Source organism: Manis javanica, chromosome 3 (assembly GCF_040802235.1).
Source record: "Manis javanica isolate MJ-LG chromosome 3, MJ_LKY, whole genome shotgun sequence".
Lineage (NCBI taxonomy): Eukaryota > Metazoa > Chordata > Mammalia > Pholidota > Manidae > Manis > Manis javanica.
In genome coordinates, this window is record NC_133158.1 from 173,946,391 (window position 1) to 173,973,010 (window position 26,620).

Sequence of the window (26,620 nt, forward strand, 5' to 3'; positions counted from 1 at the left end):
AAATGTAGATGATCAGGTGTGTGCCTATGGACTAAGTATTAATCCAAGCTAGACAAGGGCAGCAAAACATCCACGGATGCAGAAGATTTCTCTCAAAACAGGGGGGGGGGGCGTGAGGTTCTGAGCCTCACCTCTGTTGATCCCCAATTTCTCACCTGATGGCCCACCTGTGACTGTGCCTGTCTTAGGTTGTTCCTCCCTTGAGGAATCTTACCCGTCTCTGGCTAACCAGTCATCTTCCGGGGCCATACCGGGAAATGTAAAGTTGGTAAGTGAGAGAGAAGCCATATTGTTTGAAAAGGTTAGCTTTTTACTTCTTTGCAGATTTATGCCCTGTGGCCTCTATGCCCAGCACTTGTCTTGAGGTATCTTTACTACCTGGAGGAATTATGATACTCGGTAACTTCGATATGAGGCACGAATTCTATTTAAGGGTTGTAATTAGGAAGGAAGAAGAAAAGCTATAGATGTAGCATATGGAAGAAAACATGGGAGGATTGATTATTTCTTTGACATATCTTCTTGTAGAGTACCTTAAGCATGTATAGGTTTTAAACTAATTGCACTCACATATTAACATAATAGGAATATGGTGACATAAACAAAGCAAATCTATAATTACCATCCATCTCCAGTGAAGCCAAGAAAACCATTTAAGCACCCTAGGCATTTGTGAAAATTTGTCTATGATATGATGGATATTGTCCAACTGTACTTGAACAGTCTGAGAGAAATCAGACAAATTAAAGCAACCCATTTCTGGGATCTGTTCACATCCCATATGTTCTTTTAACCGTAGATAGTCTATAGTCGTAAGATTTTGGAGTGCTACAACTTGCACCCCTCCCAACTCCTGGTTGAGTTCCAACAGTACAGATCCGGTCAAATTCGTTGTCTCACTGTATGCACATGCCAGCCTAGATATCTCCCTCCTCATTCCAATGGCAAGTCCAGGAAACGGTGGGGTGGATGCAGCCACGACCACAGCATTGTCCGGATCCCTGTGGAGGCTTTTTGATGATCATCCCCCGGCACGCGTCCTCCAGAGAGCGCTGATGCCGGAAGCTCCTCCTCATATCATATCTTAGTTCATTTTCTGGGTATCCAAGCTAGGCCTTGATCTTCTGCATAGAAACAAACAGACCCTTTGCCCACACTTTGACATGCCCTCTATACCACTGTGTAGAACTCATTGGAGGTCAGCACACAGGAAATGCTTTTTTTTTTTATTAAGAGAAAGGAATATTATCAGAAAAGAGTACCTCCATAGCTGATCATCTGACACCCTTTAAGTGATCAACATGAAGGATATTTAAAGCATGCATTGATCTTTGATTTACCAGTAGTTTTATCCTATCAAGGAGTAATCCCCCTTCTCTTTCTTTCTCTTTTTTTAATCTTTAATCTACACTTACATGAAGAATACTGTTTACTATGCTCTCCCCTATATCAGGTCCCCCCTAAAAACCACATTACAGTTCCTGTCCATCAGCTTAGCAAAATGTTGTAGAATCACTACTTGTCCTCTCTGTGTTGTACAGCCCACCCTCCCCTTTCTCCCTCCCACCACATGCATGCTAATCTTAATACCCCCCTTCTTCTTCCCCGCCTTATCCCTCCCTGCCCACCCATCCTCCCCAGTTCCTTTCCCTTTGGTACCTGTTAGTCCATTTTTGGGTTCTGTAATTCCGCTGCTGTTTTGTTCCTTCAGTTTTTCCTTTGTTCCTATACTCCTCAGATGAGTGAAATCATTTGGTATTTCTCTTTCTCCACTTGGCTTATTTCACTGAGCATAATACTCTCCAGCTCCATCCATGTTGCTGCAAATGGTTGGATTTTTCCACTTCTTATGGCTGAGTAGTATTCCATTGTGTATATGTACCACATCTTCTTTATCCATTCATCTACCGATGGACATTTAGGTTGCTTCCAATTCTTGGCTATTGTAAATAGTGCTGCAATAAACATAGGGGTGCATCTGTCTTTCTCAAACTTGATTGCTGCGTTCTTAGGGTAAATTCCTAGGAGTGGAATTCCTGAGTCAAATGGTAGGTCTGTTTTGAGCATTTTGATGAACCTCCAAACTGCTTTCCACAATGGTTGAACTATTTTACATTCCCACCAGCAGTGTAGGAGGGTTCCCCTTTCTCCACAGCCTCGCCAACATTTGTTGTTGTTTGTCTTTTGGATATCAGCTATCCTTACTGGTGTGAGGTGATACCTCATTGTAGTTTTAATTTGCATTTCTCTGATAATTAGCGATGTGGAGCATCTTTTCATGTGTCTCTTGGCCATCTGTATTTCTTTTTTAGAGAACTGTCTGTTCAGTTCCTCTGCCCATTTTTTAATTGGGTTATTTGTTTTTTGTTTGTTGAGGCGTGTGAGCTCTTTATATATTCTGGACGTCAAGCCTTTATCGGATCTGTCATTTTCAAATATATTCTCCCATACTGTAGGGTTCCTTTTTGTTCTATTGATGGTGTCTTTCACTGTACAGAAGCTTTTCAGCTTAATGTAGTCCCACTTGCTCATTTTTGCTGTTGTTTTCCTTGCCTGGGGAGATATGTTCAAGAAGAGGTCACTCATGTTTATGTCTAAGAGGTTTTTGCCTATGTTTTTTTCCAAGAGTTTAATGGTTTCATGACTTACATTCAGGTCTTTGATCCATTTTGAGTTTACCTTTGTGTATGGGGTTAGACAATGGTCCAGTTTCATTCTCCTACATGTAGCTGTCCAGTTTTGCCAGCACCATCTGTTGAAGAGACTGTCTTTTCCCCATTGTATGTCCATGGCTCCTTTATCAAATATTAATTGACCACATATGTTTGGGTTAATGTCTGGAGTCTCTAATCTGTTCCACTGGTCTGTGGCTCTATTCTTGTGCCAGTACCAAATTGTCTTGATTACTATGGCTTTGTAGCAGAGCTTGAAGTTGGGGAGTGAGATCCCCCCTACTTTATTCTTCTTTTTCAGGATTGCTTTGGCTATTCGGGGTCTTTGGTGTTCCCATATGAATTTTTGAATTATTTGTTCCAATTCATTGAAGAATTGGAGAGGGATTGCATCAAATCTGTAGATTGCTTTGGGCAGGATGACCATTTTGACGATATTAATTCTTCCTAGCCATGAGCATGGGATGAGTTTCCATTTATTAGTGTCCCCTTTAATTTCTCTTAAGAGTGACTTGTAGTTTTCAGAGTATAAGTCTTTCACTTCTTTGGTTAGGTTTATTCCTAGGTATTTTATTCTATTTGATGCAATGGTGAATGGAATTGTTTTCCTGATTTCTCTTTCTATTGGTTTATTGTTAGTGTATAGGAAAGCTACAGATTTCTGTGTGTTAATTTTGTATCCTGCAACTTTGCTGTATTCCGATATCAGTTCTAGTAGTTTGGGAGTGGAGTCTTTAGGGTTTTTTATGTACAGTATCATATCATCTGCAAATAGTGACAGTTTAACCTCTTCTTTACCAATCTGGATTCCTTGTATTTCTTTGTTTTGTCTGATTGCCGTGGCTAGGACCTCCAGTACTATGTTAAATAACAGTGGGGAGAGTGGGCATCCCTGTCTGTTTCCCGATCTCAGAGGAAATGCTTTCAGCTTCTCGCTGTTCAGTATAATGCTGGCTGTGGGTTTATCATATATGGCCTTTATTATGTTGAGGTACTTGCCCTCTATTCCCATTTTGCTGAGAGTTTTTATCATGAATGGATGTTGAATTTTGTCAAATGCTTTTTCAGCATCTATGGAGATGATCATGTGGTTTTTGTCTTTCTTTTTGTTGATGTGGTGGATGATGTTGATGGATTTTCGAATGTTGTACCATCCTTGCATCCCTGGGATGAATCCCACTTGGTCATGGTGTATGATCCTTTTGATATACTGTTGAATTCTGTTTGCTAATATTTTATTGAGTATTTTTGCATCTACATTCATCAGGGATATTGGTCTGTAATTTTCTTTTTTGGTGGGGTCTTTGCCTGGTTTTGGTATTAGGGTGATGTTGGCTTCATAGAATGAGTTTGGGAATATTCCCTCTTCTTCTGTTTTTTGGAACACTTTAAGGAGAATGGGTATTATGTCTTCTCTGTGTGTCTGATAAAATTCCGAGGTAAATTCGTCCAGCCCCGGGGTTTTGTTCTTGGGTAGTTTTTTGATTACCATTTCAATTTCTTTGCTCGTAATTGGTTTGTTTAACTTTTGTGTTTCTTCATTGGTCAGTCTTGGGATGTTGTATTTTTCTAGGAAGTTGTCCATTTCTTCTAGGTTTTCCAGCTTGTTGGCAGATAGGTTTTCATAGCAGTCTTTAATAATTCTTTGTATTTCTGTGGAGTCTGTTGTGATTTTTCCATTCTCATTTCTGATTATGTTGATTTGTGTTGATTCTCTTTTTCTTTTAATAAGTTGGGCTAGAGGCTTATCTATTTTGTTTATTTTCTCAAAGAACCAGCTCTTGGTTTTGTTGATTTTTGCTATTGTTTTATTCTTCTCAATTTTGTTTATTTGTTCTCTGATCTTTATTATGTCCCTCCTTCTGCTGACTTTAGGCCTCATTTGTTCATCATTTTCCAGTTTCAATGATTGTGATTTTAGACTATTCATTTGGGATTGTTCTTCCTTCTTCAAGTGTGCTTGGATTGCTATATATTTTCCTCTTAAGACTGCTTTCACTGCGTCCCACAGAAGTTGGGGCTTTGTGTTGTTGTTGTCATTTGTTTCTATATATTCCTTGATCTCTAGTTTGATTTGTTCATTGATCCATTGATTATTTAGTAGCATGTTGTTAAGCCTCCATGTGTTTGTGAGCCTTTTTGTTTTCTTTGTAGAATTTATTTCTAGTTTTATACCTTTGTGGTCTGAAAAATTGGTTGGTAGAATTTCAATATTTTGGAATTTACTGAGGCTCTTTTTGTGGGCTACTATGTGTTCTATTCTGGAGGATGTTCCATGTGCACTTGAGAAGAATGTATATCCTGTTGTTTTTGGATGTAGAGTTCTATAGATGTCTATTAGGTCCATCTGTTCTAGTGTGTTGTTCAGTGCCTGTGTTTCCTAACTTATTTTCTCTCCAGTGGATCTATCCTTTGGGGTGAATGGTGTGTTGAAGTCTCCTAAAATGAATGCATTGCAGTCTATTTCCCTCTTTAGTTCTGTTAGTATTTGTTTCACATATGCTGGTGCTCCTCTATTGGGTGTATGTATATTTAGAATGGTTATATCCTCTTGTTGGACTGAGCCCTTTATCATTATGTAGTGTCCTTCTTTATCTCTTGTTACTTTCTTTGTTTTGAAGTCTATTTTGTCTGATATTAGTACTGCAACCCCTGCTTTCTTCTCACTGTTGTTTGCCTGAAATATATTTTTCCATCCCTTTATTAGTCTATGCTTGTCTTTGGGTTTAAGGTGAGTTTCTTGTAAGTAGCATATAGATGGGTCTTGCTTTTTTATCCATTCTATTACTCTGTGTCTTTTGATTGGTGCATTCAGTCCATTTACATTTAGCGTGACTATTGAGAGATATGTACTTATTGCCATTGCAGGCTTTAGATTCGTGGTTACCAAAGGTTCAAGGTTAGCTTCTTTAGTATCTTACTGCCTAACTTAGCTCGCTTATTGAGCTGTTACATACACTGTCTGGAGATTCTTTTCTTCTCTCTCTTCTTATTCCTCCTCCTCCATTCTTCATATGTTGTGTGTTTTGTTCTGTGCTCTTTTTAGGGGTGCTCCCATCTAGAGCAGTCCCTGTAGGATGCCCTGTAGAGGTGGTTTGTGGGAAGCAAATTCCCTCAGCTTTTGCTTGTCTGGGAATTGTTTAATCCTGCCATCATATTTAAATGATAGTCGTGCTGGATACAGTATCCTTGGTTCAAGGCCCTTCTGTTTCATTGCATTAAGTATATCATGCCATTCTCTTCTGGCCTGTAGGTCGAGAAGTCTGATGTCAACCTGATGGGTTTTCCTTTATAGGTGACCTTTTTCTCCCTAGCTGCCTTTAAAACTCTTTCCTTGTCCTTGATCCTTGCCATTTTAATTATTATGTGTCTTGGTGTTGTCCTCCTTGGATCCTTTCTGTTGGGGGTTCTGTGTAATTACGTGGTCTGTTCGATTATTTCCTCCCCCAGTTTGGGGAAGGTTTCAGCAATTATTTCTTCAAAGAGACTTTCTATCCCTTTTCCTCTTACTTCTTCTTCTCCTACCCCTATAATACAAATATTATTCCTTTTGGATTGGTCACATAGTTCTCTTAATATTGTTTCATTCCTGGAGATCCTTTTATCGCTCTCTATGTCAGCTTCTATACGTTCCTGTTCTCTGGTTTCTATTCCTTCAATGGCCTCTTGCATCTTATCCATTCTGCTTATAAATCCTTTCAGGGATTGTTTCACTTCTGTGATCTCCTTCCTGACATCTGTGATCTCCCTCTGGACTTCATCCCATTGCTCTTGCATTTTTCTCTGCATCTCTGTCAGCATGTTCATGATTTTTATTTTGAATTCTTTTTCAGGAGGACTGGTTAGGTCTGTCTCCTTCTAAGGTGTTGTCTCTGTGATCTTTGTCTGCCTGTAGTTTTGCCTTTTCATGGTGATAGAGATAGTTTGCAGAGCTGGTACGAGTGACCGCTGGAAGAGCTTCCTTTCTTGTTGGTTTGTGGCCTTCCTCTCCCCCTTCACAAGGGGTTCTTGCAGGTGTGGATGTGGTCTGTATGTTGTCCTGTGTCCTCTGGTTTCTATTTTAGGAAGAGTTTTCTTTGTTATATTTTCATAGATCTATGTGTTTTTGGGAGGAGATTTCCACTGCTCTACTCATGCCGCCATCTTGGCTCCACCTCAGAGGATATCGGAGGAAATTTTTTTTTTAACGTTGTGAGAATTGGGGGATAGTTTCTTGGACCAAAGGCAAGAGTGAGTGGAGATGGAGAGGATGAAGATATGGTAAAGAAAGTTGATGGCTGAGAGAGCATCGTCTCACTGGAAAGGGCCCCAGCCAAGGGGACCCCCCAGGAGAGTCTGCTGTGAAAGGTGAAGGTGCAAATACTCAGAGCCCGGAGGTATGTTGGAATAAGGCTGGACATATGTAGACAACTTTGCAATTACCTCTTTGAATCCTGGCTCTGCTGCTTCCAGTTGTTGTCACTGGGCAAGTAACTTAACATCTCTTACACTCAGTTTTCTTAGCAGTGATATGCAGATACTAAAGAACAGAAATCATAAGACAGGTTATCAGGGATAAATTAATAATGCATGTAAGTACTTCACCCAATAGCTGGCCAACAGTAAGCTCTTAGATGTATAGTTATTGTTACTGTGGTTATCACTATTGTTTGATTAGAGGGTAAATGCAAGGACTTGAAGTTGTTTGTATCTTCTGTTGTAAAGTACTATTTGAGGCCATCTTCTGAGAGGGAGCCTCCCTGAGGATGGAACAGGGGCAAAACAGAGTGGGGGGAGTTGTGAACCATTGCTGGTTGGGTGGGAGTAGGAGGTGATCAATGATAAGTCACATGTCTTTATATATTACCCATAAATTTATTTAAAGTATTTGGTGCTCTTATATTTCATCCTTAAAGGTCAAATTTCCCTTCAGCCTAAAGCATTTCTTGTAATGAGGATCCACTTGCAACAAGTTATACAGCTTTCTCTTATTTAAAAATGTCTTTAGTTTTGCCTTCTTTTTTGAACAAAATTTTCATTGGCTATAGAATTGTATTTGGACGTGATGGTTGCCATTTCTTTGGGAGCTTTAAAGATGTTATTCCATCATCTTCTGTCCTGCATTGTTTCTGATGAGAAATCAAACACCATTCTTGTTATTATTTCCTATATGTAATGTCTTTCTGTTTTCTGGCTGCTGTTAAGGTTTTCTGTGTATCTCGCATTCAGCAGTTTGACTACAGGATGCCTAGGCATGGTTTCTTTGTATTTTTCCTGTTTCAGATTAAGTGAGCAACTGGGGGTTGATGTTTCTTATCAGACTGGGAACACTTTTAGCCATTACTTTTTCAAAATAATTTTACTTTTTGCTGACTCCGTCTACTTTTTTTTTTCATCATTAATGTACAATTACATGAGTAACATTATGTTTACTGGACTCCCCCCATCATAGAGTCCCTCCCACATACCCCATTACAGTCACTGTCCATCAGCATAGTAAGATGCTGTAGAATCACTACTTGTTTTCTCTGTGTATACTACCTTCCCCGTGTCACCCCCCTGCACTGTATGTGCTAATCGTAATGCCGCCTTTTTCCCCTTATCCCTCCCTTCCCACCCAACGCCCCCAATCCCTTTCCCTTTGGTAACTGTTAGTCATTCTTGGGTTCTGTGAGCCTGTGGCTGTTCTGTTCCTTCAGTTTTTTTCTTTGTCTTATACTCCACAGATGAGTGAAATCATTTGATACTTGTCTTTTTCCACCTGGCTCATTTCACTGAGCATAATACCCTCTACATTCATGTTGTTGCAAATGGTAGGATTTGTTTTCTTCTTGTGGCTGAATAATATTCCATTGTGAATATGTACCAAATCTTTTTTATCCATTCATCTACTGATGGACACTTAGGTTGCTTCCATTTCTTGGCTATTGTAAATAGTGCTGCAATAAACATAGGGGTGCATCTGCCTTTTTCAAACAGGGCTGCTGCATTCTAGGAGTGGAATTCCTGGGTCAAATGGTATTTCTATTTTGAGCTTTTTGAGGAACCTCCATACTGCTTTCCACAATGGTTGAACTTATTTACATTCCCACAAGCAGTGTAGGAGGGTTCCCCTTTCTCCACATCCTCGCCAACATTTGTTATTGTTTGTCTTTTGGATGGTGGCCATACTTACTGGTGTGATGTGCTATCTCATTGTGGTTTTAATTTGCATTTCTCTGATGATTAGCAATGTAGAGCATCTTTTCATGTGTCTGTTGGCCATCTGAATTTCTTCTTTGGAGAACTGTCTGTTCAGATCCTCTGCCCATTTTTAATTGGATTATTTACTTTTTGTTTGTTGAGGTGTGTGAGCTCTTTATATATTTTGGATGTCAATCCTTTATCGGATGTGTCATTTATAAATATATTCTCCCACACTGTAGGATATCTTTTTGTTCTATTGATGGTGTCTTTTGCTGTACAGAAGCTTTTCAGCTTGATATAGTCCCACTTGTTCATTTTTGTTTTTGTTTCCCTTGCCTGGGGAGATATGTTCATGAAGAAGTTGCTCATGTTTATGTCTAAGAGATTTTTGCCTATGTTTTTTCCTAAGAGTTTTATGGTTTCATGACTTACATGCAGGTCTTTGATCCATTTCAAGTTTATATTTGTGTATGGGATTAGACAATGATCCAGTTTCATTCTCTTGCATGTAGCTGTCCAGTTTTGCCAACACCAGCTATTGAAGAGGCTGTCATTTCCCCATCGTATGTCCATGGCTCCTTTATCGTATATTAATTGACCATATATGTTTGGGTTAATATCTGTCCGTCTACTCTTTTTGAGACCCCAGTTGTATTATGTCAAATCACTTGATATTGTCCTACAAGTTTTTGAGACTGTTCATTTTTACGGCATCTCTTTTTCCCCCCTTTAGTTGAACAGTTTATTTTGACTGCCCTTCAAATTTATTGACCTTTCCTCTGTAGTATCCTACCTCCTGTTATTCAAATCCAGTGTATTTTTATTTCAGTTACTGTATTTTTTGATGTTAAGATTTCTAGTTTTTGTTTTGGAGTTTCCATATATCTCTTGAAGTTCACCCATTTCATCTTCTCCTTTATATTTTTTAATGCATTTATAACAGTTATTTTAAAATCCTTCTCTGCTAATCCAACATCTGGGTCATTTGGAAGTCTCTTTCCTATTGATTATGATGAATTTCATGCTTTCTTGTGTCTGAACCTTTTTTATTGTTTAGTGGACATTGTGAATAATAAGCTGTAGAGATTCTTGGATTCTATTACCTTCCTCTGAAGATTATTGAATTTTATTTTAATAGGCAATTAAACTATGGGCAGCCAATTTTTTTTTTTTGGAAGGGGTTACTTATCACACTTAAATGTTGTGAAGATCAGTAGGTCTCTTTTGGCTTCTCCCTTAGTCCTCTGATGTGACTCTCAGTCCTGAGATGGTGTCCTTCCTCCCAAAGCTGCTCTTTCTGGGGTTGCAGTGAAAAGCTGCTGGTGTTTACCAAGTCCTTCTGACTTGGTGGGACTAGGAAGTTACTTCAGGAAAGACTGGTTATATAGGATCTCACTTAGTTATCTTCCTGTCCTTCAGAGATTGTAACCCTTGCATTTTCTGGCTGCTTTTGATTACTCTTTAGTGCTCGCAAACTGTTATTTCTTCTATTTGTCCAGAGTTTATAATAGTTTTCTGAGGGAAGGTTAATTTGTATAAGCTACCTAGCCATTATCAGAGGCAGAACTTAGGAGTACGTTTTTGAGCAGAGCTGATGGCTCAGCCATATGGGGACAGTACAACTGTGAGAAGGTTTGCAGTGGTTCATGGCTGGTTTGGTGGGGAGTGTGGCCAGAACAGGCCTGAGAGGGTGAACAGTTACGGGATCAGATGTTCCTCTGATGGAGGAAAAATGTGAAAGTGGGGTCAAAGGTGGGAGAGAGCTGAGCAGATGGAAGTTGGCCTCTTCCAGCCTCACTATCCCTGATTTGCGTAGGCGGCTGTGAGGGGAGATGGAGATAAAGTATGTGGTTGTCCAGTTAATGGGGTTTATGACTGTGGGGGCCACTGGGTTGAGCTTTGCCATGTCTTGATCCAAATGGCACAGTTCTAGCCATCTGGTGCCTGCTCTGTCCTCCATGGAAGCAGGAGGGCCTTGTGTCCCTGTGAGGTGAAGGCGCATGTCATCACTGTGTTATGATCAGGAACATCACCCTCTGTGCTGCCTGCCTTTGAGGGACATGTTTGTCTATGGTTCTTTGCTCTGCTTGTTAGGATATTGTTTGGCTGTGGTAGAAGAATCAGAATAACAGTAGCTTGAACAGAAGAGCAGTTGAGGTCATTGTCACACCGCAGTTGGGGTGGAAACAGTCTAAGGCTGCTGAGGCAGCTCCCCTGGGTTAGGGTCTCAGGCTTCCTCTGTCTTGTTGAGCTGTTATCCCTACTCTGTCACTTTCTTTCTGAAGGGCTCCCTCACTCACCACCTTCTGTCTTCATTCCCAGCAGCAGGAAAGGGAAAGGGGGCAGCTGTGAGTCTCTCTCCCTTCCGCCTATGAAAGGTCCATTCCAGAAGATGCATCCATCACCTTTACATCCCACTGACCAGAATTCAGCCACGTAGCTGCAGAGGAATGTGGGAAATAAAATCTTCATTGGGGGCAGTCATGAGTCAGTCTACACATCTGGAATCCTTTTACTGTAGAAAGGGAGATTACAGACTGGGGGATAGCCAGCAATCCCTACCACCAATCCTGAGCTCATGCACCTGGCTTTTAACTCAAGGATCACATTACAGAAGGAGCTGGGTGGTCCCTGGAAGCCCATTGTACACTGATGAGTTGAGAGATTTCTGCCTGTTCTACACATTTCTCCTTAAGGGTGTTGAAGACAAGGGTCATTGCTCTAACATACACCAATTGGTGCATGTTATATGACTATTAAGGAACAGGCTGATTCCAAAAGCCACTTGCCAGTTCCAGACTTGTTCCCCATGGCTACACCATACGGAAAGGTGTGTAAAAGCTGGGGTGGAAAGAGCCCAAGCAATGCCAAGATTTTAGCTCTGATCTTCCACCTCTGCCACTGATTGGTGAAGTCACAAGAGGCATATCCTTTAACTTCCCTGTTTTATTTTTTCATCTCCAAAGTAAGGGGTTGGGTTATATCTTAAGGCCTTGTTTGCCCAGCACCCATATTCTAGAATCATATGATTCCATGACACTCCATATCTGGATTAAAGCAAGCTTCCAGAAGGATGCAGACACTTTAACTCCTTTGTGGAATGAGTCAGTGATGTAAATATATATGCACATGCTTGCAGTTTGCCTGGGGAGCCTGCAGGTGTGGGTTTTTCTGTCTCTGTGGGATACCCTTAGTTGTGGGTTTTGTAGTCAAAAGTCACAGCACAATTTTCCATACAGTTAAGCTTATTTTTTAGACTTTATTTTTGTTTCAAAAATACTTTATGTCTGCTTGTAGAGCTATTATATGATCATTGTAGAAAACATAAAAAATAAAGAGTATGGTGAAGGAAGCAAAAAAAATCACCCATAATGTCACTGCTCAGCCACTGGCACTATTAAGGCGTTGATGTATTCCCTTTGCTTCAGTGTCTAGGAAAATATGAAAAATACGTCTATCTCTATTTCAGTAACCAAACTGGAATCATGTGATGTTTTGTGACTTGCTGTTGTTCGCTTGATGAGCATTCCCCAAACCCTTAAATATTTTTCGAGAACATGATCTTTAATGGCTACCAAGGATTCTAATCACATGGATGTGTCACACTGTACGGAGCACACACTGGACATTCAGGCTGTGTCTGAGTCTTCATTATTATTAATTATGTTGCAGGGACATTTCCATTTCACACACAGCATCTTAGCTGCTATCACAGGCCCAGGGAAGTTGGGTGGCCCGCCTGAGGCCACACAGCAAGTGCATGGCAGGGTCCTGGCCATCTGGTCACAAGACTGACTGCATCCTCCCTCATACCAGGACAGAGGGCACAGGCATGGCACAGGGGCACTGGAAACAGTTGGCTTCCAATGTGCTGGGTTCAGAAAAGAACCAGTGGATTTTCCCAGCAAGATGCCCTCTGGGTGGCCTGTGGTGCCCCGCGGGAAGCCGTGCTCCCTGTCTTCGCAGCAGCAAGGTGCCCTGCCCCGTGTGCTGCCTCACCCGCCTGAGGTCCAGGTCTGAGGGGAGAGGCCTTGGGAGCCTCTAGGGTGTGATGGAGGGAGGCAGGTAGGGCAAGCAGGCTCAGGCAGGGAGACCCCAGCACCTGCTCGGCAAGGCCCCCACCTGGGGAAAGCAGGAGTTCAGCTTTCCTGGGGAAGCCTCCTCCCCCAGCTCCCTGTCCCCCTCCCAGGCTGCCCTTATACCACTCCCTAGCCCTGTCCTCATCCTTAACTTCACTCAGACTCGCTCTGGGAGGGACAAGGGAGGCAGGGTCAGCAGAGCAGGCCTCACTGGAGGCGGGGCATGGGTGTCCCTCTTTTGCTGGCTGTCACTGCCTGTCACGGAGCTTTTGCCCCTTTCTCTGAGACCTTTCAGTTGTAATCTCTCTGTGCTTTTCTTTAACAGGCAACCATTGGGATTGACTTCTTGTCGAAAACCATGTACTTGGAGGATCGTACGGTAAGTGCCTGAGCAAAGGGTGAGCTCTTTTGGGCTTATCACCCCCGGCCCGTAGCAGGGCAGCCCGAGGGAGCCTGGGCTGGGCAGCAGGGAGAGAGCTGGAGGTGCCAGCACTGCAGAGCCAGGACCTCCCCCGGTCCTGGCCCCCGCTGAGCCATCTGCCCGGCTCTGGCCTCTCTGCAACAGGTGCGACTGCAGCTCTGGGACACAGCTGGCCAGGAGAGGTTCCGCAGCCTGATCCCCAGCTACATCAGGGACTCCACGGTAGCTGTGGTGGTGTACGACATCACAAGTGAGTGTGGGTCCTAGAGCTGGAGGGAGGGTGGCCCACGGGCTCCAGGGCCTGGTGGGGCCCCGGCCAGGCTGCAGCCTGTGTGTGTGTGTATATGTGTGCATGTGGGGGTGTGGGTGTATGCACATGTGTGCACATGTGTGTGCATCCCCTCTGAATGTGGAAGGCAGTTGCTTGGGTGCGGGAAATGAGTTGCCTTTTAACACCAGTGTTTTCCACCCTCCTGCCACAGGCATGAGTGTGCTGGACCTGGTCAGCCCTGCTCAGACGGGGCCTGCCTGTGCCCCTGAGGCTGACGCTGGCTGCCAGAAAGACCCCTATGGAGTGACTTCTGTGTTGGTGTGTGTGTTTGTATGTGTGTGTGTATCAGGATGGGGTAAGACATTGGTCTCTGGGCCAACCTTGACCAGGTTTTGTCAGCTGGCATCCTGGCACCTCATAGGGCCCCTGGGAGGGGGGACCAGTTGGATCTGGGAGGGCCATGGTGGGCAGCACTTCTCACCCTCTGTGGCTCTTGCGGCCAAAGCAGCTGTTTTTGAGGGTGACTGCACAACCCTGAGGGAGGCTCGTGGGGCTGGGGGTGAGGCAGATATAATGGAACATGCCTGGTCCGGCTCAGGCTGCTGTCTCACCTGTGGTGGGAGGACACGCTAAAACCATGCTCGTGGGGAGCATGTGTACCCCAGCTGCCTCCAGCCTGCTGTCCCTGGCTCTGCCCACTCCTTCTTTCCAAGCCCCTTCCTGACAGCAGGTTTCCTGCACCCCTGAGTTCAGGTGAGAGCTGGGCCCCCGGAGGGCCTGGGCCTATGCAGCCTGATGCCAAGCATCAGGGAGATCAGGCCGCAGGGAGCAGGCCTCCCGACACAGGCCGCATCCCCTCCCCTCAGCACACTGGTGGCCAGATGAGGGCTGTGGCCCTGTGACCGCTCCTCCTCTAGGTCTGTCCTGTCTCCTGACTGAGGAAGGAGCCGCCCCAAAATGGCCTTGCCTCTCCTGGTGTTTGTCTGCTCCTGGGCCTCCTCCACCCTCTTCCTCTTACCTGCAGAGCCTAAGGATTCTCTTCAGAAACACCTCTGGCCTTCCCCAAGCACCCCCGAAGCTCCCCGTGGGGGTAGAGCCTGCCAGCTGCTGTGCCCCCACACTATTCCCAATCTCAGCCAGCTCCGGTGCACCCATCTCTCACTCTCTGCTCTAAGCCCCATCTCTGGTCTGACTCCCAGGCGGGCCCCTAACAGCAGTCCATGCAGCAAGTCCTGACACGGTGCCCTTCCAGCAGCATACCTTTTCTCCCCCAGTGGGTGGCTCAGCCACCTGACGGTCTCTCCAGCATAGCAGCCCCACAAACACAAGTGGGCCTCCTCTGGAAGGCCCAGGCCCACTGGTCTGTGTGGCCTGGGGTCTGAGGGTGCACATTCCCCTCCCTCCTGTTCCTGGGCTCACACCCCTACCCACCTTTCCCCTCTCCCAGCGGGGGCTGCTCTCACTCCCAGTTTTATCCCCACTTGCTGCGTCCAGATCTCAACTCCTTCCAGCAGACCTCTAAGTGGATCGATGATGTCAGGACAGAGAGGGGCAGCGATGTCATCATCATGCTAGTGGGCAACAAGACGGACCTGGCCGACAAGAGGTAGGTGCGTGGGTGTGGAGGTGCAGGCCCCGGCAGGCTGCCTGCCGTCCACTCCTCTGTAGTTCCTCCTGGACAAGGCATCTGGGGTGCCTGCGTGCTGAGGGCCTGCTCTGACCTGTCCCATGCATCTGGGAAAGGCTCCATGGGGCACTGGAGGCTTTGAGAGCCTGTGGCAGACACCTGCCCCCGGGCATCCCATCTCTGCTGCCCTCTCCCACTGCCAGCAGGGGCTCCTCCGTGTACAGTCTGCCTGGCACTCCATGCACCTGGTCTGGGGAAGAGAGAGCAGGACACAGAGTGTCCCTGCCACTGTGACATGACTGCCCGCATGTGGGAGTGGCTGTAGGGTCCTGGTCCCTGGGTGTGAACATGCAGGTGTTCCTGTCTGTCACTGTGTCTGGGTTGGGGGAGGGGCCCTGCCTCTGAAGAGGCTGCTCCATGGCTGCCTCCAGTGCAAAGGGCTGACTTAGGTGCCACGTTTGTCCATGAACCTCATGACACCTGCCTTGGTCAGATAAAGCAGTAGGTCATGGACTGTGGTGTTCCTGAAATATACCCTGACATTTCAGGAATGGTATGAATTAGAGCCTGCTTTATTAGAATTCTGTCCTTGAAGTGAGGAAAAGGGGCTCATAGCCCACTTCCTTCACAAAGTGGCCCTGTGGCCTTTGGCAGTCACCTTTAACCTCAGTGCCTTCATTTGGGAAGTGGGATTGATGTGCCACCCAGAGAAGCTGCATGTGGCCCGAGGCACTTCACAGCCACACAGGCTCTGGCAGCAGTGACCCCTGGGAAAGGTAGGAAGGTGACAACCCCACCCAGCCTGCTGCACGGCCTGCCCCTACGCTGGAGGACACCATGGAAGGAATAGGGAAATGGGCCAATGTCCTGCTGTGCCCCTGTGCCCCCTTCATCCTGGAAGCCCCGAGATCACAGCACCCTCAGAGCTGGCTGAGGGCCTGGTCAGCTCCCTTGTCCTGCTTGGCAGGCCCTCATCTCAGGCTGTTCCCTCAGCCTCTACCAGGGGCTGATTTTCCCCTCCCCTCACTTGCAGGCAGATAACCATTGAGGAGGGGGAGCAGCGTGCAAAAGAACTGAGCGTCATGTTCATCGAGACCAGTGCAAAGACTGGTTACAACGTGAAGCAGGTAGGAAGGAGGCACCTGGTGCTGATTCCCAGCCCAGCTTGGCCCAAGGGGCTAGTGACTAGGTCAGGGCAGCTGGCCAGAGCACCCACACACCACCTCATGGGGAGCAAGCTCCAGAGCTGGTAAAGCTTGCAAGAGGAAAAGAGCACTCACCCGGGGAGTGTCCAGAAAATGTCTTCATTTGCCAGCATGCAGCAGCCAGTCTGTGGCCCCTGTAGCATGCTGTGAGTGTCCAGCCACCAGCGTGCAGGTGGCTGAGAAAAGCAGCATTTCCTTAGCAGCTTACCTCACTTGGATGGGGGTGCAGTAAATTCAGTTCAGTTAGCGTTTTGGGGTTCATGCACTGTGCTTGGCAGCCACTCAGGGCTGTGGAGGTCCAGATGGGCTTAGAGAAAAGATCCCACCCACGCTGCAGGTGGAGCTCAAAGAGGGGAGAGGCCTGGTGAATCAGAATCGTCAGAAGAGCTGTGGAGGTACTAGTTAGGACCGAGCCTCAGAGCAGGTGCTTCTCCTGGGTCTGCAGACCCCCAGGCGTGCATAGCCGGGATTCAGCAGATCAGCAGACTGGGGTTGGAGAAAACCACACCTTTATCTTCACTGACCTCTGTTTAGCATTTTCTTCAACAATGAACAGTAGCACAAGACTCTGTAATAGCGGTAGTGCTTGTGGCTTTCTCATGATAGAGATCGTAGCCCGGTGCTGCGCGCATCTTATCCTTTACGTGCCTCCCTACTTCAGGATCCCAGCGGTTCTTGCACCTGCTGCCAGCTCTCGCTGTTAGCATGCTCACGAGGAAGCAAAATGCCTCTGCATCACAAGCTTGCATCTGTAAAGATTTTAGAAGTGTATTTCAGTACTAAATGGGTTTCCTTTATACTCCTATGTGGTTGATTTCACACACTTAAAAGGAGTCTGTAGGCTTCCACAGAGTGCCAAAGAGGTCTTTGGCTCAAAAAAAAGGTTAGGAACCCCTGCCTTCAAGGAACGGAGGACTTGGAGAGGCGACAAGGAAGGAGAGTGTCTAAGGTGGGCGTGACAATGTGAGCAGAGGTGCCTGTGGCATGGGGAGGAAACCATGGCTTGACTGGGGTGCCACTTTTGCCCCACCACCCCCAGCAGTGCCCAGGAGCAACGGACAAGCTGTCCGAGCAGCAGCCGGCCTGGATGCAGGGCTGGTTGAGTCCACGAGAGCAGTGCCCATGGCACTGGGAGGGCTGCCGAGGCGCAGGAGATGCAGAACAGGCGGCCTCCCACTCCCAGGGCTCTGTGCCCTCTGCCCCGGTTGCGGGCCCGCAGAAAGGCTCTGTTCACGCCCACCCCTTCCCAGCTCCCGCTGGTGTGAGGCTGCCCAAGAACTCCTTTCTAACCTGTGGTTCCATCACTGTCAGTCGGACAGACAGGCCTAGCAGGGCTGCCCAGGGTAAGGCCACGAAGGGAAGCTCAGGGGCGACCCCGCCCACTCCTGCCTGCCCCGCCCCGGAGCCCCTCTGCTGCCCGCACCCGGCGGGGCCCACAGCGACTTCACCACCCAGACGCTCACCCAGCCCGGCGCCCCCACAGGGCCGAGGCCATGAGTAGGACTCACAGTTCTCCAAGAGCTCACACAGTGGGGGAGCTACGAACCCAAGCCCCCCGAGTGCCTGCAGTCAGTTCTGTGCGGAGAGGGGGTCGTTGTGGTACTTGGTGTCACCTCCTATGTTCCATGTGTGCTAGTGTCCCACCTGGCACCCTGGTGCGTGCACACACACACACACACACACACACACACACACACACACAGAGTTCTCCCCACGCACACTTGTACAAACCCCACCTGTGCACATGTGCACCACACTCACATCCCCCCCCCCCACTTACACAGATTCCCACCCACAGGTGCCACACATCTACAGCCCCCCACACACCTTTACACACAGCATACACAACACACTTACACCCGGACCCGAACAAACCCACGTCATGCTCACGCTTCTGTGTCCTTGTCCTCTCAGAAGGGTCTGTCTCCACCGAGACTGCGGCCGGCTCCCAGCACCCAGGTGCCTCGAGGCGGGACTCACAGCGCTCCCTGAGGAGTTGTCTCAAGGGCAGGGTGAAAGTTGGTTCCTCATGCCTGGCCCCCATGTGGGCATCGGGACAGAAGCCCACTTAAGGCTTATCTCCCAGGGCCTAGTTCATTCCCTGCCTTGGGGTAGGTCCCTTTCGGTCCCCATGACCCGTGGCCAGCCTGGGTGCAAAGCCTGCCAGGGCCTGACTCTGTGCAAAGCGCTGCAGGTTGTGGAGAGAAGTTAAGTGCAGTCCCTGCCCTCCAGGGCACAGGCAGCAGGGTGGCCAGGATGAGAAGAGGCAAGAGTGTGGGGACACGGGAGGGGAGGGACGCACGGGGCTCATACCGCATCTTCGCCTCTCTCCAGCTCTTTCGACGTGTGGCTTCAGCTCTGCCTGGAATGGAGAATGTCCAGGAGAAAAGCAAAGAAGGGAGTATCCTTTTCCATTGATGAGTGAGTTTGCTGGAGACCACTTATGCATTGATTTCTCCACTTAGGTTTTTAGATCAGTGGATGAACACTGGCCTGGTCTCTGGCCCAACCTTCCCAGCTGATGTGTATGGCTTGCAGCCTCTCCCCTATAGGGACAAGGCTGAACTCCAGGGTCCTTAAGACCCTGTCCTGCTTGAAACATCTAAGCTGCTTTTTCTAGGACAGTGTGGGGATACTAGAGGGGCCTGGGCAGATCGGTGGTGGAGGGCAGGAGTGAGAAGTGGTAGCTCTGCCCCTCTCTGCTACCTTGTGTCCTGGGTACAGGCAGACTCTCCAGAGCAGGGGAGGCCTCTGTGCCCTCAGAACGCGGTGCACCCACCGGTCACGAGACAGCTCCCTTCCTGCACCAGTTTCCCCGCCCCAGTCTTGCTTCCCTGCCCAACCTGCCTGTCCCCAACACCAGCCACCCCAAACCTCAGGCAACACCCAGAAGCCAAAGTTGAGGTTCAGAGAGGTAATCTGCGTTGCCCAATGGAAGGGAAGCCAGTTATTTATTGTCTATTTACTTATTTATACTCTGCCATGTTATGTGTTTATATATATATATACATACAATATTAAAATGTACATTTTATATGTACATGCACACATAAGAAAATCAGAGTGTAGGGAAAATAGAGGTAGGAAAAGTCAGAGATAAAGTCATACTTAAAATACATGCTGTGGCTAAGTAGCAAGGAGAGAAAATGTGATCTTAGGAGAAGATGGCTTTTGTAGTCTTTAAAGCCAAAGAATCTCTCCCATAGTCCTTAAGTAGGGGCCACAAAAACGTCCCTGGGGTGCCAGCAGCAGGTCCCATAGTGGGGCTGCTTCTCCCTCCCACACTCCCACGCCCCCTGCTCGCCCACAGCAACCCTGCCCTGCCCAGGAGCCACTCCGTGCCCATCTGAGGTCCTGAGGACCACTTGGCTGTGGTCAGGCCTGGCTTGACGATGGGGTTTTCAGTCTGGTGAGGGCAGAGGAGCGTTCTGAACCCACTCCTCTGATGGTTCTGATCAGTGGTTCTCCGACCCACAGTCCCCGGGGCACCAAGGGCGAGGGCTGGAGAGGGGGTTCCTCACAGGGCATTCTCAGGGTCCAAGTGACACACCTGACCAGCTTGAGGGGTCGGTGTTGCCACAGCTGAGGAGAGCAAGGCCCACGGAGCCCTGTGCTTTGACAGGTGCGATCCGTGCCAGCCCAGCGGGCTGCCTGCCTCCCGGGCACTTTGGGGGGTGGCGGGGCTGACAGGTAACAGGTGGGGCACTGGTCACCAGGAAGGACTCTGAAAAAAGGTGTGTCCCACCTACATTTAGATGGTCATCCCACAGGCCAGGACAAGCCTTGCTTTAGGTGGGGAGGGGGCAGGGGATGTCCGAGGACCTGGGAAGAGGAGGAGGGGCAGGAGCTGGTGACCCTGCATCCTTCCTTCAGGCCAAAGGACTGGGTCCCTGGGTGTTTGTAGAGACAGAGGGGCTGCATACGGCAGCTGAGGGGTGTGAGCTGGGGGCGCACCTTGTCCCTGAGAGTCATCTTTCCTTAGCCCAGCCCTCTGCAGTGATTGATATCAAGCTGGACAAACCCCAGGAGCCCCCAGCCAGCGAAGGTGGCTGCTCCTGCTAATGCAGCCTGACCTGCCGGCTTCCTTTGTCACTACTCGCTTGTTGTGTTGCTTCCTATTGGTTAGCTTCCTAAGGGGGGGTGGGACACCAGCTTATCCAGATGGGAGGATTTTTCTTTTCTCTCTGTCTCTAGCAGTAGGGTGGGGTGGGGAGGGAGGCTGGGCATCAGGGATCATGTCACTCTTAACAGCTGTTACTTAAACAACTATTTTTTGGTTTGGTTGTAATATATTGTACTTTATTAATATTGCCAAAAACTGTTAAAATTTAAAAAAAAATTTAAATCATGTGTATACTTTTTGCCAGATAAAAATGTAGTCATTTTTATTTGAAAGATGTTTTTGTTTTTGTATATTTGTAAACTTCTAGAGAACTTTTTCCACTCACCTCCTCCTTCCTGCCCTCCTTGATCTGTTCATCACCTCTGCTCTCCTCCCACCCCAGACTCAGTAAATTAAAACAATTCACTGGTCAACTTCATTAGGTTCTGAACCTGGTCCCTCTGGCCGAGAGCCACCAGGCCCCACCCACCAGACCCGACCCGGCTAAATCAAACCCTGATTGAAATACAACAGCCTCTGAGGAGGCAGCTCGACTCTGCCCTTTTTCTGTGGCCAGAGTTGGACATTGCCGCGGCCCCGAGCTGAAATCAAGGCCTTGTAGACTGCAGGGAGCCCAGCAGCAGGCCCCGCTGGAATTTCTTCCCGTCCTCTTCCCTCCCTGAAGAGCTCTGGGGGCACTTGCCACAGGCACTGTTCTCTAGTGACCAGCAGAGCAGGAGGCCATCAAGGGAAGGACAGGGTGACACTAGCAACTGGGGGCTGTGTGTGGTTTATAGACTTGGGGCACCATGCACGGTTCTGAAAATGTTTTAAGCGACCCACCCAGAGATCAGCACAAATACCTGGGTTGAATCTAAGGTCAGGAAGAAACTCAGTGTACCCGTGAAGCCCTCCTCCTGGGATGTCAGGGAAGCTGGAGCCTGCATCCCATGGGGCTGTCTGCTGCGGAGGGCAGTGTTGTCTGCAGAACCGGCCCCTCAGAGATGCATGTGCTCTGATCCCCCGTTGTTAATACTGAGTGCTATTCTGGAGAGGCTGATTTCTTGATGTGTTCTCACCCCACTGGCCCAGTGCAGTTGAAATGTCTGTGCAGATCTTTTTGTGGATATTGTAGCGGTGCTCTAGTTCCTGAAGATAAGGCTGAGGTGGGGCCTCCAGAAAGCTGTCCAGAGAGCCATGCTTGCCACTTTTGACTCATTTCTGAGAAGGCTTAGTTCTTAAGACCTATACATCTCTGAAAAGAATTCTCTCTTCTTACTATAGTCCACTTGGCCAGCATTCCAAACAGACCCAAACTCACCAATCTTGAGCCTGCACAAAGCCAGGTGGTGGGCAGCAGCTCTGGCCAAAACCAGTAAGCCCCACCCTCCAAGCTGGCGTCAGCTCTTCCTCCAGGCCACTGACGGGCATGCGCAGTTGAACTAAATGGCCATCTGGGGTGGTAGACCTAAGTTCTCCACAAAGCAGGGCTCTAACAAGTTACTGAAATGAATTTTGGAACTTCTCAGAATGTTGTCCAAAATGGCAGCCAGAAGTACAGCAGAATCTGGCAGGACTATGTGTGTCCAGTGGGCCTGTCACACACATCCAGCTAAGGAGGCTGTATGTCAGAGCCACTCTTTAGAGAAGAATCTATCCTTAGGTGAAGAAAAAGCAAGCAGGGTTTCCACTGAACTCTTCCAGATGGCAGAGACCGAAGTATGAGCCTAATTCCAATGTCACGTGTTTTGTTTTGATAATGTGTGTACATAGTTATATAGAGAGACAGACTTGTGTGTATATCTTCCATACATACATTCTCAGACACATGTGCTCAATGTATATTCTCATTTTTTCTGCTCTCAAGTTGGAACTTGCATTGTGTTAACAGTTCTGGAAATTCAAAAGTACATTCAGATACAATGTGTTTAAATAAGAAATACTTAATATTGTCAAAAAACTTGTGATTGTCTTGCCATCAATAAAATAATGCATAGATGTGTTAAACTACAGGCAGAAAGAGCCCACAGGAATATGCGCACCATATCTCTATGTACTTACATGCACGGGTATGCATGCCCAAGTGGGGCTCATTGGAAGAGTGCTTACTTACCTCATGAGAATCTCTAGGAGTCTGTGGTACAGCACCTGGTGTGGCTGGCAGTGAGGGCCATTGCTCGTGGCCTCTGGGGCAGCCCCATTTGCAGGGATCTGCATTGGGTCTCTGTGAGTGAATGTATGGTGGATTTTTATTTTCTTTGTACTAACGAGCTTTTCTCAAAACATTCCTATAAAAACAAGTAGAAACTCAAGTTTCCTTTCCATGTGCACACAAATCCAAGGCACCATGAACTTTACTTTCCATCACAGCCTAAGAGACAGTAGATTTTGTTTGCCTTAGTGAGCCCTGCCTTTCCCAGCACGTAGACAAGCCTGGGCTACCCCCAGCCCCTTGGGCCTCTGACACAAGGACAGTTGCCTTTTCTTGTCTTCCCCTCTTGTGGTGCCGTGCCATCTCATGACCTCCTTTCCTGAGGCCCAATTTCCCCTGTTTCCTGGGGTCTGTTTGGGCAGCCACACCTCTTGCCGTGCATTGGTTCCTTGGAGCTCATTCTGAGCAGGTGCCACCTCTGTACTGTGAAGTAGGAAGGATCTTGACTCAGTTAAGGTTCAATAGTAAAATGATCAGGTTCCCTTGAAGAGGTCATGAAATTACCCCAGTATCCCCAGTGAGAGTGTTACACTTTTGCTGAACCCAGATGGGCTAGTAGCACAAGGCAATGTAGAGAATCCTGTTTCGGAAATGATGGTAAATTAGCCAGTAGTTCAGCCCCACTCACCAAGGATCAGCCCTGATTTGGGAGATGAGCAGGAGCATCATTTTTAGGCCCTCTTTTTTCCCTTAGGAATCTCAAAGAAAAGCTGTCAGTAAAGCTCCTGTTTCCAGGCATCAGAAAAATGGGAGGATAAAGGTGGAAAAGGCAGGTAGCGCACTTTTAAATGCACACACATGCCAGCATAGAAGTGTGGCAACAGCATCTCAAGTGCTGGAGCTGTAGCTGTGTGGTCCACGGTCAGCACACCAGGTGACTAGAAGCAAGTTACTTGTGCTCAGAGGCCTCCCTGCCATCACTCACCACTCTCCCCATTAGCATCCTCAAATATTCTGTGATGTTCCCAGGTCCGGGAGCAGGAGCCAGTCAGTTCAAGGTCTCAGGCAGCAGAGGATTAGAGTGGTAGAAACTAAGTGTACAGACACATCCTCAGTGTCATGTTGCCATCCTCCTGGTGGCCAGCCAGTGCTGGGAGGCCCTGTGAAGTACCAGGTGTGACAATAATGGCACCGCTGGCTCTGGTGTCCCACAGGCAGAGCAGCTATATTCCTTCACACAGCAAAGGGCAGGTGAGGCTGTCAGGATGTGAGAACAGGTATCCAAGGACTGAGTCCTGTCCGAGCCATGTGATGGGCAGCTGAACAGCAGCATGTCTGCATGCATCAACCAAGCACAGCCGTGTGTGCGCTGGGTTCCGAACTACCTCTCCCCCAGGAATGTGAGGCACTGTCACCTGACTTAGCAGTGTGAGGCAGAGGTCTCAGCCCTGCCTGTTTCACAGGCAGAAAACCCAAGACAGAGAAGGGAGACTTGCTTATGATCACCCAGCAAGTCAGCAGCAGTCAGAACCTAGGGGTTTCCCTTCTCCGCCCATCGCTGACCTGTGTGTCCCATCGTGACCACGCCCTTGCACAGGAAGGGCTGCTGTGCGCGGTGCTCCTCAGACATCTCTGCTCTGGTTAGGATATAAGGCTCTGCCTGGAGTATCTGAGTGAGCCGGGGAGGAGTCCACGTACACTTCAGGTTCCTTCATTTTAAGAAGGGCCAGTCCCAAAGTCCACTCTGATTATCTTGGGCACCCACAAACCAGGGTGCCCTTTGAATTTGTTTGAAATAAACTGTTGAAGTGTTCCAAAACCTTGGGCTCTCAATGTGTGAACTCCCTGGATGCCAGACCTGTGCAGCTGGCACTCCTGGCAGGGCAGGTTTATCCCTGCAGTGGGGCTTGGATGCTTCCCTCCACGGGGAGCCGCCATACATCCAAGGCCAGCCTGTACCACGTGGTGTCAACTCCTCTCCCTGCTCCCTCACCCACCCCCATAAAACTGACCCGCCATGAGGAGCATGGAGAGCGGCGCTTCCACCTTTCACTGGCTCAGCAGGCACAAATGACCACACTGACTTTACATAAAACTGTGTAAAACGTGGAAGACTCAGCATGTTGATCAAACAATAAACTGTCCTAATTCTCAACACGAAGCCTCTTGTCTAATGTTTCTAAATGTTGTGATCATATATTGGGGGTGGGGGTGCAAAAACAGATTTCTTCAAGTGCATGCTCCACAAAGAGCCTTTCGTCTGGCTGGGTGTGTGTACACTACCCAAAGCCCTGGGCTGCTTCCTTCCCCTCACCTGGGATCCCCCCAACTCCGAAGGGGCAAAGGCAGGACACATGAGATTAAATCCACTCTCATTTCCGTATTTCTACCTAAAGGCTGATGGACAGGGCCACTCCAGGCAGGACTGGAACTCAGGTGTGTGTCTTCGGTCATCCCTGCTCTCCACGGGCTAAGGCAGAGGGAAGGGTGGGTGCAGGGACTCCCTTCCTTCTGATGATTTCCAGAAAGTCATTTAAAGGCAAGAACTTAAGGTGACTCACAATCACCTTTTAGGTGACACCAAGCTGCCACATACCACTTCCAACTTCACCTCACATCAATTAGGGCATCACTGAGAGGCACCTTCAAGTCATAGTCATCTCCAGATTAAGAAATGCCCTGAAGGCCAGGAGAGTTGTGGGACCAATCCAAAGAAGACACAAAGGACAAGATCAGGCACAGACTTGTCCTGGCTGGAGAATGCTGAGAATCTTGGGGCTGTGAAGTGAGCCCAGTTCACCAGGTCTTATTCTTCACATTCAACTGCACTCATCAGATTCTAAAGTTTCTGGAACACCCTCCAATCTGCCAGCTCAAGGAGGGGCAGAAAATAGATATCCCTGTCCATTAAGTCTAAATTTTCAGGCTGCCAAGTAAGAGGTAAAGGAGGGATGGGATGTCAAGGGGCAGAAGCCTGGGAACCAAAGTGTACGTGCTTGTACGGGTCAGATTAGCGCCAGAGGAAAGCTGTTCCAAGGCTGGCAGTCATTCCCCAAGTTATGGTATTCAAGGCAACATGTCATCCAACAGCAAAGGGCGTGAGTAATCTAAGTGTGGCGCTTACACAACTGTCTGTAGCCCCATCCCTTGTGAGATGAAGGAAGCATGCTGGGGTGTCAGTGTGAAGATCACAGTTGCGGTGAAACGTCCTGGCTGAGGTGCCCCACCCAGCATCATAGGCTGCTGCTACTGGGGGCTTTCCTCATCACTGTAGCTGTGTTTTGTCATCCAATGACCAAGAGTAGAGAAACGAGCTCTGATAATCCTATGCTCACCTCCAATTTTTTAAAAAGATATTTCAATTGAATCAAAATGATCTCAAGTCAACAGAACATGGATGAGTGCCTCACACCTAACAGGACGACTGGGCTCTCAGGTGGCGCTGAGACAGAGACCGTGGGAAAACTGGCAAACCCCAGATACTCGCCCCCAGCAGCAGCTGGGAACCAGGAGACCCCAGCTAACTGGCAGGCCCCTGACACTGGAAGGGCTACCATGGGCCCGGAACCCTTGGAAAGGGGCTTGAGAGGAGTTAGAACAAAGGGCAGTGTGGCCAGCGCCTCGCCCCCGTGGGAGAGTCCACGGCAGAAGCGGGCATGTCCACCAACAGGGGGCCCAGGACTTACCCACTGCAGCTTCCTTCCACCGTGGCACCTCACCTCTCCCTCAACAAGCCATGGGGTCGTTTCGCATCAGGTGGCAGCTGCCCTGGGAGCAGCTCTCAGTGCCCATAATATCCAGTAGCCCGGACACTGCCATAAACACGAGGAAGTGCCTGAAGCCACACTGTCTTTTCTTTGACGTGGTCATGCCTCGTCTGCCCTTCCCCATGAGCCGACATCCCTCTTCCCACTCTGGCCACACCT

The 26,620-nt window shown here is 47.9% G+C and overlaps 1 protein-coding gene across 2 annotated transcripts in view; it reads left to right on the forward strand.

Moving 5' to 3' along the window:
- The window catches only part of RAB6B (RAB6B, member RAS oncogene family), a 71,646-nt gene extending 46,797 nt beyond the window's left edge, over positions 1 to 24,849 (forward strand). For both annotated transcript variants that reach the window (XM_073232421.1, XM_037024766.2), the window contains exons 3-8: positions 13,242 to 13,295; positions 13,482 to 13,587; positions 15,103 to 15,214; positions 16,269 to 16,362; positions 18,775 to 18,841; positions 20,438 to 24,849. In XM_073232421.1, coding sequence (XP_073088522.1) covers positions 13,242 to 13,295; positions 13,482 to 13,587; positions 15,103 to 15,214; positions 16,269 to 16,362; positions 18,775 to 18,841; positions 20,438 to 20,502 — 498 coding nt within the window. In that variant the 3' untranslated portion in view covers positions 20,503 to 24,849. The remainder of the gene's footprint in view (positions 1 to 13,241; positions 13,296 to 13,481; positions 13,588 to 15,102; positions 15,215 to 16,268; positions 16,363 to 18,774; positions 18,842 to 20,437) is intronic.
- Positions 24,850 to 26,620: the final 1,771 nt, after the last annotated feature.